Raw genomic sequence first — 13,113 nt, 5'->3', positions numbered from 1 at the left:
GTTCAGAGTTCGTTTTGATATTTCAACCTGCGTGTCCTGATCGCGCCAGGTGTGGGTGAACAAAATCAACGTGTGCGCGTTGACCCACGTACGCGTCCGGTTTGGTCAGCAGTCAGCATGTAACTAACCCCCCCCCCCCCCCAAGGGTTGGAAGTGCGTTTGGGTCCCTGGTACCCTGCTCTCCTCTCAGCGTGTAGCTACCGTGTGCTCTGGACTCTGGTGTACTGTGCGAGTGCAGGTTTAGAGACAGTATCCTACTACACAGCCCAGGGAGTCCAACCCAAACCCAGGAGCCTTTAGTAGTTAGGTTTGTGACTCGTCAACTGTAACAAAGCATGTCATAACCCCCCACCACCATCATCCTATTCTTCAACCCTTCATACACCAAACCCCTTACACATGGAAGAACTCCTGTCTGTGTGCGATGGCTCAAATGTGACTGACAGGCATGATGAGTGCTGTGGTGTTCAAGGGGACCCCATGAATATGGAGCTGGCCAGCGGCCATTTTGGAGAGTGTCTGACCTTCTGTCACGTCCTGTTTCCTGTGACAGGACCCGAGCGGAGCTGGAGCATGAAGCACTTATTGACGGTAACCTGGCAACGGAGGCCAACCTGACCATTCTGGACACTCTGGAGATCATCGTCCAGGTACAGAGGAATGACGTTTCCACCAGCAGCACTGCAGATATTGTGACGAGAGAGATGCAAGACTTTGCCAGACTCTCACACAGTCGCTAACAGTATCGGCGCATGTGTACGTGCACAAGTTCGCTTCACGCTCTTGCAGCGTGGCAGCCAGGGCACCAAAATATCTGATAACTATAGCCTCGCGCTTCAACCCTCTTAGTCGTTGTGGAAATGTACCCACTATGCTGTTTACTCTGTGCCCCTATGTCATATCGCTGAGTCTACCTTTAAATGTTGTTTTATTTAACCTTTATTTAACTCGGCAAGTCCATTTAGAGCAAATTCTTATTTGCAATGACACTATTTGTGTATCCTAGACGGTGTCTGTAACAGAGTCGAAGGAGAGTATCCTGGGGGGAATGTTGAAGGTGCTGCTCCATAGCATGGCCTGTAACCAGAGTGCCCTCTACCTCCAGCACTGCTTTGCTACACAGAGGGCTCTCGTCTCCAAGGTCAGAATTGACTTCCTGTCTACAATCTTGTCGATATCTTCCATCGAGGAGTTGCACCTTTTTAAAGAGATTTTGTGAGGTTGATTTGTAAAATGTCTGCGTACTGTCATAGTATTGTCTGTTTATCATACCTACGTACATTTCTGTGTGTGTGTGCGTGTGTGTGTGTGTGTGTGTGTGTGTGTGTGTGTGTGTAGTTCCCAGAGCTGCTGTTCGAGGAGGAGACCGAGCAGTGTGCTGACCTGTGTCTGCGTCTGCTGAGGAACTGTAGCAGCAGTATTGGCACCATCAGATCCCATGTCGCCGCTTCGCTCTACCTGCTCATGAGGCAGAACTTTGAGATTGGCAACGTAAGTACAACGTCAGGACAACGCACAGCAAACACGGACACATAAGAGTACTGTCTACCTGCCCGCTACCAATTTCCAATACAACTATTGATCCCTTTAGGGGTCATTGAGTCCTTATTGATGAAACACAGGAGAATGATTGCACGTCTTGTACATATTCCACATGTAACATATGTTCCTCCTTTTCAGGACAGGTTCCATTGTCCATGTAGGTGTTCTGTGTTCTCACCGTTTCTCTGACTGGCCCTGATCTTTTTTGTAGAATTTTGCCCGGGTGAAGATGCAGGCGACCATGTCTCTGTCCTCCCTGGTGGGAACGTCTCAGAACTTCAACGAGGAATTCCTCCGCCGTTCCCTGAAGACCATCTTGACCTACGGCGAGGAAGACCTGGAACTCCGGGAGACCACCTTCCCTGACCAGGTAACCGCAGCAGACATGCTGGATGTCAATAGATTAGTACGGACTTACTGACATTTAACCCTTTTTAGTTATTGTGGTACTAAGCAGTGGAAGTACTTGTTCAATATATAAAAGTGCTTCAATATACAACACACACAAAAAAACAGATGAAAATGGCGTCAGAAAATGGCTGGCAGGAAAGGGAATACTTTGTCCAATCACGTGAGATGATGATGTCACCTTATTACCCATGCTTCATGTTTCAATCTTTTGTGTGTACTTTAGGTCCAGGATCTGGTGTTCAACCTGCACATGATCCTGTCTGATACAGTCAAGATGAAGGAGCACCAGGAGGACCCAGAGATGCTCATAGACCTCATGTACAGGTATGGACCACACACACACACACACACACACACACTGAGCTTTTCTTCAAGGCGTTGCTGCGTCTGTGTCCAGGATCGCTAAGGGTTACCAGACGTCTCCAGACCTGCGTCTGACGTGGATGCAGAACATGGCGGGTAAACACTCTGAGAGGACCAATCACGCGGAGGCAGCCCAGTGTCTGGTGCACAGCGCGGCCCTGGTGGCGGAATACCTCAGCATGCTGGAGGACCGCAAGTACCTGCCGGTCGGCTGTGTCACCTTCCAGGTGAGGGCAGGGGAAAATACTATTTTAGGACTGTAGATTTGACTAGGAAATCACCCTGGAGAGACATGGTACTGCAGGTTTAGTCCTAGCTCAGTGCCATCACAACTGACTCCAATTTATCAACTGAATATACAGAGTAAGATGTTGTAAAGAAAAAGTAATACCACGATTAACCCATTAGAGTGGTATGTCTGTGTCTAAATAATGAGTGACCATGTGTGACTCGTCTTTCTCCGTTTCAGAACATCTCTTCCAACGTGCTGGAGGAGTCTGCCGTGTCTGACGACGTGGTGTCTCCCGATGAGGAGGGCATCTGCTCGGGGAAATACTTCACCGAGGCTGGCCTAGTGGGGCTGCTGGATCAGGCTGCTTCCTCCTTCTCCCTGGTGAGACTCCGAGAAAGAACTACTGCACTTAAGATAGACCAGAGGCAATCCACAGCTGGTTTATCTGTGACACATGCAGTGTTGTCAAGGCTTATTCTAACCACTCAGAGGAATAAATACTTCACATAACCAGACCTGGGTCAAATACTTAAGATGCACTTAATCGTTTTTGCCCGGTATAGTGGAACCAATGGAATAGTCCCAAAAGTGCAAGCCCCAAGCTAAATCAAGCGCACCTCAATACTTTCAATACCTTTTCCCAGGCTGGTATGTACGAGGCGGTGAATGAGGTGTACAAGGTCCTGATCCCCATCCACGAGGCCAACCGGGACGCCAAGAAGTTGGCCACCGTACATGGTAAACTACAGGAAGCCTTTGGCAAAATCGTGCATCAGGTAAAGCCACATGCTTTTATTTAGCTCTTGCCCTATACATACTGTAGGTATAGAGAACTGACAGACAGGACTGTTACGTGCCCAACAGACACTGTTACGTGCCCCACCTCTGTGTGGAGGTCGTTTAGGACTGCCTGTCTGTGGATCTTACCCGTGCATGTCTGTGATTCTGGGACAGAGAAACATGTACTGTGACTGTACTGTGCCATGTGGGTGTTAGGAGCATGGACCCAACTGTGCATATTGTCTGTTGGAGCCATTGCAGGAAAGAGTATGCCAAATATGTACACTCTCAGACCGACAGTCACTGCAGTGTACCAACGCTCTCAGACCGACAGTCACTGCAGTGTACCAACGCTCTCAGACCGACAGTCACTGCAGTGTACCAACGCTCTCAGACCGACAGTCACTGCAGTGTACCAACGCTCTCAGACCGACAGTCACTGCAGTGTACCAACGCTCTCAGACCGACAGTCACTGCAGTGTACCAACGCTCTCAGACCGACAGTCACTGCAGTGTACCAACGCTCTCAGACCGACAGTCACTGCAGTGTACCAACGCTCTCAGACCGACAGTCACTGCAGTGTACCAACGTGTTTATTTTGTCTTTTCTTTGTCACCACAGAGCACTGGCTGGGAGGTAGGTCCTAATGGTTCCTGCTCATTTACTTTTTGTCTCTACTTCATATTTATTATTTGCTAGTTGTGTTGCTCTCTGCTGCTATGTTACATTATACTGTACCGTCCATTAACATCTACCTAGACTGGGTGCTGTCCATTTGTCCCTTCGTCCAACCAACTGTGGGACTGCTGATGCCATGTGACGGGCAGCAACCCTCCTCCTCTCCCTCCTCATTCTCCTTTCCTCTTCTGCTCTGTCTGCGGAAGAGGTTGTTTTAACGTTTTGGCAGGCCTTGCATGGGAGCCCCAGTGTGATACTAATGGCAAGTCTTGGTGAATGAGGACTTCACCTACTTGCACCCCTGCCTTGTCAGACCGTCTCTCATCAACAACAAACAGTCTGGTCTGGTCGGGCGTCAACATCTGGTCTGTTGCTCGCTCGCCTGTTGTCACAACTCATCTCACAGGGTTCGATTTTAGTCAGATATTCGTGCTGAGGATACACTCCTCCAGGTTGTTCTCTCGATACACACAAACCAGAGCCCTTTTGTAATAGAACAAATGAACCACAAACCAGTTTCAACTGGATTCGCATTCGGTTAAGAAACGTTGAATTTCAAGAGGGTGCAAGTCCAAGGATTTTGGACTGGATTGTTAGATTTGTCTCACCTCAAAGTGAAATGTTCTCCCTTTTTTATTTGGAAAAAGACAAACTAAATCGACCCCTGAGTTCCTTCATTCATACTGCTGCTGTTGTCTTATTAACTGGTATTAACCTGGTGTGTTGCATGACAAGGACAGAACACTCCTCCTTTTTCTCTCGAGGGAACTTAAGGACTGGGAGTACAGCTCCCTGAATGTTTCCAGGGACTGTGGAGCTCCATCACCACCATGACTGCATTCTCTTCTTTTGCTCTCTTATCTCTCCCTCTCTCCTTTCACCTCTCTTTACTTCACTCGGTCTTTCTCTGCATGTTTCGTGTCGTGTGTTCTTAAAGTCAAAAGGAATAGTTTGGGTATTGGTGGTTGCTGTCTATTCTATTTGCCTTGGTTTGTGTTGTTCTCGTGGTGTTCTTGTTTAGTTTCTCTAATGAATTACCTGGAATCCTGATTGAAATGTGTTCTTGTTTTCTCCTTTTGATTTCCCTGGTTGCCATGCCGACCCCTCCTCCCCACTTTACTAATTGTGTGTTGTGGTAAGTTTCTAGTTTGAGGATTACTTTATTTCTGTTACTTTTTTTGAAGGGGAATGTAATGCAATGAACCACTGACAAACAACCACTGAGCCAAATGGCAGAGCAACTGATCACAGGAAAATATGCTATGTATTTCACTCTGTGCTATATACCTATATTGCCAAGGCCATGTAAGTTAAGACAATTGTTCAATGCAACCAATAGGAGCAGTACTGGGAGTTCGCAGCCTTGAGTTGATCTGGTTGGGCTCAGTCCTGACCTGTTTCTGTACAGCCACGTATATATCCTCCTCCCCCTCTTCACACACGTCACACACACACACACACACACACACATACCACACCGACACACACCCATTTTCCTTAGCTGCACCACTCCTTCCTGAAAAACCACAGAGCTCTCTGCTTGACCAGCGCCTGTTCATTTCATTTGGCTCTGTCCATCCTCATTCATCTGCCAGTTTAAAGGCTTGGGTACCGGGCCATCTGGACCTTAGACCCGTGACAGACTTTTTACACGTGTACTCAAATCAAGTCAGATGTTATTGGTCACACACACACATATTTATCAGCTGTTATTGCGGGTGTAGCGAAATGCTTGTGTTCCCAGCTCCAACGGCGCAGTGGTATCTAACCATTCACACGTCAACACAACACCCAGAAATACGTACTGTTTCGAGGCCATTGCACATATTCCAATCTGATCAGCGATAACACATCATTGGTCAACGTGATCATTGATAGAGCCTCTGAAAGTTGTTTAAAGTTTATTCAAACATTTACATTAGCCTAAAAACGGTGTCTATTACGCTGAAGGTCGTTGGTCTGTGTTCGTATTTGGTGTTGCGATTGAAGTGTTTGCTGATGACGAGAACTTGGAACTTGATGGTTTCACTGAGTTGGATGGATTTCAGCTAATGTATCAATAGTCTGGCTCAGACATAATCAGACTCATCATCCACGGGGTTATTACCGTGCTTTATCCTTACACTTCTGATGACATTCTGTGTAAAAGCAACATGTTTTTGTTCAAGTAGCATGCGTTTATATTTTACATTTGTAAAACATTGTTTTCTGTCTGACAGGATGGGAAGAGAATGTTTGGTACTTTACTTCAGAGTCGGATTTTACGGCTCTAAATTTGGGGACTTGGACGAGCAGGAGTTTGTGTACAAAGAGCCTGCCATCACCAAGCTAGCAGAGGTCTCACACCGACTCGAGGTAAATGGCAGTTTGTCTCAAACTATCTTTTGGTTATTTTTTTCCAATTAGGCCACTGTTGATAACAGTCCTGAAATGTTTCGCATGTCAGCAGTCAAGTTTTCAAGATGTTGGACTTTCAAGATGGAAAGTGTCTCTTGCTACAGTACATTATGTTTTGGGACCGTATCAACAGTGGACTAATGAAAGAAATACCAAAAGATTGTTTTTCAGTGGATTTTTCCTTTAGGTAATGGTCTCTTCTCAGTTTGTGAAATGGTCTCGGTCTACTCTGTGAGAGAGCTGGAGCACCGAGTGTGTCCTGTGTGTTTGATCTCTTAGGGGTTTTATGGCGAGCGCTATGGGGAAGACCAGGTGGAAGTCATTAAGGACTCCAATCTAGTGGACAAGTGCAAACTGGACCCAAATAAGGTGCGTGTGCCGTTGGGAGAGAGGGTTTGTGGATAAAGATGTAATTCCAAATAATCACTTATTTGAATATTCATTTAGGTTATTTGAAGGCTATTGTTTATTAATTGGTTATTTATGTGTATTGTGGTTCATGTTGGTAAAACATCATGTTAACCAGGTGTCACTGTGTGTCTTTACTGTGTCCAGGCTTATGTCCAGATCACGTACGTGGAGCCGTACTTTGACACCTATGAAATGAAGGACCGCATCACGTACTTCGACAAGAACTACAACCTGCGGCGCTTTGTCTACTGCACGCCCTTCACGCTGGACGGGCGGGCGGGCGCACGGGGATCTGCACGATCAGTTCAAGCGCAAAACCATCCTCACCACCTCCCACGCCTTCCCCTACATCAAGACCCGCATCAACATCATCCACAAAGAAGAGGTGAGGCACTGGCACGTCATCTCATAGAGTGCGATGTTCTTACTGACAATCATTTGTATGAATAACAGGCATATACAGTGGGGAGAACAAGTATTTGATACACTGCCGATTTTGCAGGTTTTCCTACTTACAAAGCATGTAGAGGTCTGTAATTTTTATCATAGGTACACTTCAACTGTGAGAGAATCCAGAAAATCACATTATGACGTATGATTTTTAAGTAATTAATTAATCTCCACTCATTACATGTATTAACTGCACCTGTTTGAACTCGTTACCTGTATAAAAGACACCTGTCCACACACTCAAACAAACAGACTCCAACCTCTCCACAATGGCCAAGACCAGAGAGCTGTGTAAGGACATAAGGGATAAAATTGTAGACCTGCACAAGGCTGGGATGGGCTACAGGACAATAGGCAAGCAGCTTGGTGAGAAGGCAACAACTGTTGGTGCAATTAATAGAAAATGGAAGAATTTCAAGATGACAGTCAATCACCCTCGGTCTGGGGCTCCATGCAAGATCTCAATTCGTGGGGCATCAATGATCATGAGGAAGGTGAGGGATCAGCCCAGAACTACACGGCAGGACCTGGTCAATGACCTGAAGAGAGCTGGGACCACAGTCTCAAAGAAAACCATTAGTAACACACTACGCCGTCATGGATTAAAATCCTGCAGCACACACAAGGTCCCCCTGCTCAAGCCAGCGCATGTCCCAGCCCCGTCTGAAGTTTGCCAATGACCATATGGATGATCCAGAGAAGGTCATGTGGTCTGATGAGACAAAAATAGAGCTTTTTGGTCTAAACTCCACTTGCCGTGTTTGGAGGAAGAAGAAGGATGAGTACAACCCTAAGAACACCATCCCAACCGTGAAGCATGGAGGGGGAAACATCATTCTTTGGGGATGCCTATCTGCAAAGGGGACAGGACGACTGCACCGTATTGAGGGGAGGATGGATGGGGCCATGTATCGCGAGATCTTGGCCAACAACCTCCTTCCCTCAGTAAGAGCATTGAAGCTGGGTCTTCCAGCATGACAACGACCCGAAACACACAGCCAGGGCAACTAAGGAGTGGCTCCGTAAGAAGCATCTCAAGGTCCTGGAGTGGCCTAGCCAGTCTCCAGACCTGAACCCAATAGAAAATCTTTGGAGGGAGCTGAAAGTCCGTATTGCCCAGCAACAGCCCTGAAACCTGAAGGATCTGGAGAAGTTCTGTATGGAGGAGTGGGCCAAAATCCCTGCTGCAGTGTGTGCAAACCTGGTCAAGAACTACAGGAAACGTATGATCTCTGTAATTGCAAACAAAGGTTTCTGTACCAAATATTAAGTTCTGCTTTTCTGATGTATCAAATACTTATGTCATGCAATAAAATGCAAATGAATTACTTAAAAATCATATAATGTGATTTTCTGGATTTTTGTTTTAGATTCGTCTCTCACAGTTGAAGTGTACCTATGATAAAACATTAGACCTCTACATGCTTTGTAAGTAGGAAAAGCTGCAAAATCGGCAGTGTATCAAATACTTGTTCTCCCCATTGTATCCCTGTCTGTTAATTTTAAATATTGAAGCAATCGTCTCTCGTCTGCTTTCTCCATCTGATCGTCAATCCCTGTCTCTCTGACCCTGTGTTAGATCAGCTCCATGCCCATTGAGGTGGCCATAGAGGATATGCAGAAGAAGACCCAGGAGCTGGCCTTCGCCACTCACCAGGACCCCTCCGATGCCAAGATGCTGCAAATGGTCCTGCAGGGGTCTGTGGGGACCACCGTCAACCAGGGACCTCTGGAAGTGGCCCAGGTGTTCCTTTCAGAGATCCCCAGTGACCCTAAACTCTACAGACACCACAACAAACTACGCCTCTGCTTCAAAGACTTCACCAAGAGGTGAAGTACCAATTTCCGCTCTAGAGGTCAATAAAGTTTATTCAATTTAAAGTACTGTTGTTTGTAAATCAAGATTATGGACTCCAATTCCCTGTATGCAACAGGTCTTATTGAAGTCCAGTGCTCTGCTCACACCTGTCCTATTCTCCTCCATACAGGTGTGAAGACGCCCTCCGTAAGAACAAGAGTCTAATTGGTCCAGACCAGAAGGAGTACCAGAGGGAGTTGGAGAAGAACTACCATCGTCTGAAGGAGGCGCTACAGCCACTCATCTGCAGAAAGATACCCCAGCTTTATAAACCTGTGCTGCAGGTCACCTCTCACAGGTGTGTGTGTGTATGTTGACAAGCAGAGGAACATGCTTGTGAACATGCATTAACTTTAAACTAGGGGTGTGCCGATCTCGTCATACTGGAAATTCGGAATCGTATCCATTTTATCACACTTGATACTCGTAATCAGATTTACTCTTGATCGGAAAACCCGGACGTGCGCTTTATATGCTGGTAAAGTCTAAACCTCAAGTGCACATTACTGCGCTATCACTCAGAGTGCATCATTATGTTCCTTGTCGTGGAATTATTCGAATCAAAAGGAGAGACTTGTACATTTCTTCAAAACAAGTAAACGCTCTTATTTAATTACTGCAGTAGTGGAGCTTGTCAACAAGCCCCTCTATAGGTGATACGTTGAGCCCAACCAGCAGGACTAAGCCACAGCATTTTATAGCAAAGTCCATCCTCCTGGATGTTCATGGCAAACAACAGATGTATGGAATGGGTCACAATGTTAAGATTCGTATGAAAGATGCTAATAATTCACAGCAAAGGCTATCCGCTGTCGAGACTGTTCTCGTTGTGTAGAAACCAGAGGCCCCACCAACTCAATACTGGAGCCATCTCCCCATGGTAACCCAGTACAGAAACGGTAACTCATGCTATGAAATTCGGTCTTGTTAGGTTCATCACCCAAAGACATGGTAAATCTTCCGTCAGCATTAAAGCTCCTAGAGGCCCATCCTCAGTAGAACACACACAGATGAAAGTGTTCTGAGAACCCCCCTTGTTCTGTTGCATAAAACAACCATTTGATGCATTAACAGTATTATAACATAATCTTGCAATTTTCTCCACCATTTATTCCAGACGCAGATTTAAATGAAGGAAGGCTAATTCGCTTGCCCCTGTATATTGTTGCACTTTCGAGAGGAGCAAAACTTCTCTCTACTGACACTTATGCCACAACATTTGTATAATAAAAAATAAACTACATCTGTAATTTTATTTTGTAATGATCTGTATCTCGGTAAAACGTTTCACTGACTTATTGATGCTGGATTCAAAATGTAACAAAGTGGATGATTTATAATAATGCATATAAAATGTAAGTGTAGCCTACATACGAAATGGTGTTTCTGGTCTAGCAGTTACATGAAACTATGCTATTATATATTCAGTATTTTGGGCTTATGTAGAATACTGATGAATCATTAAGTGATCTTGCGAGACATTGATTCACCTTAAGTTTTACACTTTATTAAACAAGCACCATTCTGAGAAGTGACGAAGCATCGCTCCGGTGCGATCTGGTCGATCTACACCCCTGTATAATAGAATGTGTCGGTCTACGAGAGGATCTCCGAGAAACTCCTCATTTAGAAATATTTGTCATCTTCATTTACACGGTTTTGGCTGCACCCTTCAGCAACACACTATCACAATAAATGTAGGTCTACATTTCAAAGGGAAAAACTATCTCACCTGGGATTAGAAGCCTTGACTGTGAGCTATCTGTCCAACTTAAGTTTTGTGCATGTTTTACTGACTTTGATTAGCAGATGGTGCTGTGTGACTTCTGTTAAGGACTCTCATGGGTGAAAAAAGGGTATGGTCACGTCAACGTTTTTAATTGGCCGGTACAATATTTGTCACAGGAAAAATCATGTCCAGCTGGTGTTTTTAGCATAGGGATAAGTATGCCAGGTTATCTGATAGGGAAAAGCTAACAAGTAGCGTTATATCACGTGCAACTATGGCAACAAATGTTTTTAGAGACGTAGAAAAAACTGCTTCTAATGTTCACAACACTTTCTTTGGAGTGTTTAAGGTGTTAATTTGGACGTATGAAGTACTCCTATTGCTTATGTTTTGTCATGTTCATTTGGATGTATGAAGTACTCCTATTGCTTATGTTTTGTCATGCATTCCCCTCCACACAAATATGATTTCCTGCTTTTGCTTCTGTTAAATTCAGCAAACGGACAGCTTCACCAGGTAGTTTGGTATTCTGTGATTTGGAATCACCTCTGTAAAACTATCTGCACTTGGTCTCAACTGGGTGTAAGGTTATATGCATGGCCAATCTGGTATGGCTTGGCTTCTCCATATTTCACTGACTTTGCATTCTGTGTTCTTTTTTTCCACAGGGATTCCTTCAGCAGAATGAGTCTCCGCAAGCTTGAACTTTGAAGATGAAGAGCATTTTTTTTTATTAAGAATCATTGCCTTAGTTTATTCATGTGTAAAGACCGAGTCAGCGTTCCCGATAGCGAGCAGACGGAAAGCTAAAGAAGTGTTACCACGAACTCGGTACGTCATACAAGTGTCTTATTCGTTTACAGGCAGGCTGTTTACGCAATCAGTGGGTTTAACAAAGTGGATCTTACTACGTATAATGTCAAATCTGTATTCATATTTCATGTGTGCACTTTTTTTATTTACTGTGTATCAATGCATTTTACGACTTGAACTTTTTCATATTTAATCAAAAATTGGAAGGAAAGAAAACTTGCAAAATATGTACCGACACTATTTATCATCATTCTCATTTTTAGTTAAGCTACATTTTGTTTTTAGTTAGGGAAATGTTTTAAACATTGACATTGAATAGTTATGTATTTTTTTGTTTACTATTTTACTAAATAAATATTTGAATGTCCAAATGGGTGAGTATTGTTCTTTGGACAGAACTTTACAAGAAAACATCCAATGTAGGCTAAATACATTCATCCATGATGCAAAAACATGTCTTCTTCAATACGATGTTGTACTGGCATTTTGTAAAGTGATTGGCTAGGTATTTATTGACTGCTTGGATGTATTTATACAATTTTGTACAAAATAATAAATCGACCAAGAAATGTTATTTTCTACACGTGCAAAAGTTATTCCACCAAGAATTAGACCGAGATGGTCACCTTTATCTGTATCTAACTGAACTTAAACATTATGGACCAAAACTGAGCAGCTTATTTCTGACGGTTCAACAGTATTTGAAGGCATGGAGCCAGTGTTTTCCCTAAGTAAAGCTATGGACTTCCCGGACCGTGGGGGCTTAAAATAAGGTTGCCTAATGAGCTGTATTTTGGTGGCCTCTGGTACGTTATAATGACTTGATTCCATCTAAAATACACAGCAAAATGATTGGCTACTTCATCAAGTTGTGGTACTGTGTAGAAAGACGTGGCTTTTGTAAAGAATTGCTATTATGCAGGAGACCAATCTACTGCTAAATACATGGCTATTGCATTGTTATAACTGAGACAACACATAGCAACGTATTTTCACAGTAAAGCCTGTGGGGTCCCCTACAGGATAGCTCCCACATTACACACATAATCTCCCTTTTAACCGAACACTGTGTGCCCGAAGAAGATTCTACGATGACGGACAGACAACTGAGCCAATGGCGGAAGACTACAGACTACAACCAGCTGAACCAATCCGGAGATCCGATCTTCCTAGAGTCAACCTACTTTCTGTGACGTATATAAGGGCTGTGCTGACTGTTTACTCGCTCTCTGCCTGCTGTTCCAACACGAACTAACGGAAGAGCTGTATTTACGTGTACCAGATATTCTCACTCTGAAATAAACTGTCGCTTGTCGTACAATTTTAACACCTGGTCTGAATCGATCCTTAACCGGCTCACCCTTCTAATATCCTTTTATCAACAGAACTTGGTAGCAGAGGATGGTTTAATAACGGTCCGGTCGAAGTGAGTTGATTGGGTGTGAGAA

The 13,113-nt window shown here is 44.5% G+C and overlaps 1 protein-coding gene across 1 annotated transcript in view; it reads left to right on the top strand.

Annotated features, from left to right (window-relative positions):
* LOC115145332 (dedicator of cytokinesis protein 7-like) overlaps window positions 1-12,239 on the top strand; it is a 93,411-nt gene extending 81,172 nt beyond the window's left edge. The window contains 16 exon segments of the mRNA XM_065002803.1: window positions 554-650; window positions 1,007-1,141; window positions 1,339-1,491; window positions 1,754-1,912; window positions 2,177-2,277; window positions 2,351-2,543; window positions 2,786-2,929; window positions 3,193-3,324; window positions 6,227-6,250; window positions 6,252-6,362; window positions 6,684-6,773; window positions 6,960-7,088; window positions 7,090-7,200; window positions 8,845-9,095; window positions 9,254-9,421; window positions 11,521-12,239. Coding sequence (XP_064858875.1) covers window positions 554-650; window positions 1,007-1,141; window positions 1,339-1,491; window positions 1,754-1,912; window positions 2,177-2,277; window positions 2,351-2,543; window positions 2,786-2,929; window positions 3,193-3,324; window positions 6,227-6,250; window positions 6,252-6,362; window positions 6,684-6,773; window positions 6,960-7,088; window positions 7,090-7,200; window positions 8,845-9,095; window positions 9,254-9,421; window positions 11,521-11,563 — 2,041 coding nt within the window. The 3' untranslated portion in view covers window positions 11,564-12,239.
* Window positions 12,240-13,113: the final 874 nt, after the last annotated feature.

The sequence above is a fragment of the Oncorhynchus nerka genome, linkage group LG17, assembly GCF_034236695.1.
Source record: "Oncorhynchus nerka isolate Pitt River linkage group LG17, Oner_Uvic_2.0, whole genome shotgun sequence".
In the NCBI taxonomy this organism is placed as follows: Eukaryota; Metazoa; Chordata; class Actinopteri; order Salmoniformes; family Salmonidae; genus Oncorhynchus; species Oncorhynchus nerka.
Note: the sequence above shows the minus strand (reverse complement) of the source record. Positions and strands in the feature narration are given on the sequence as shown.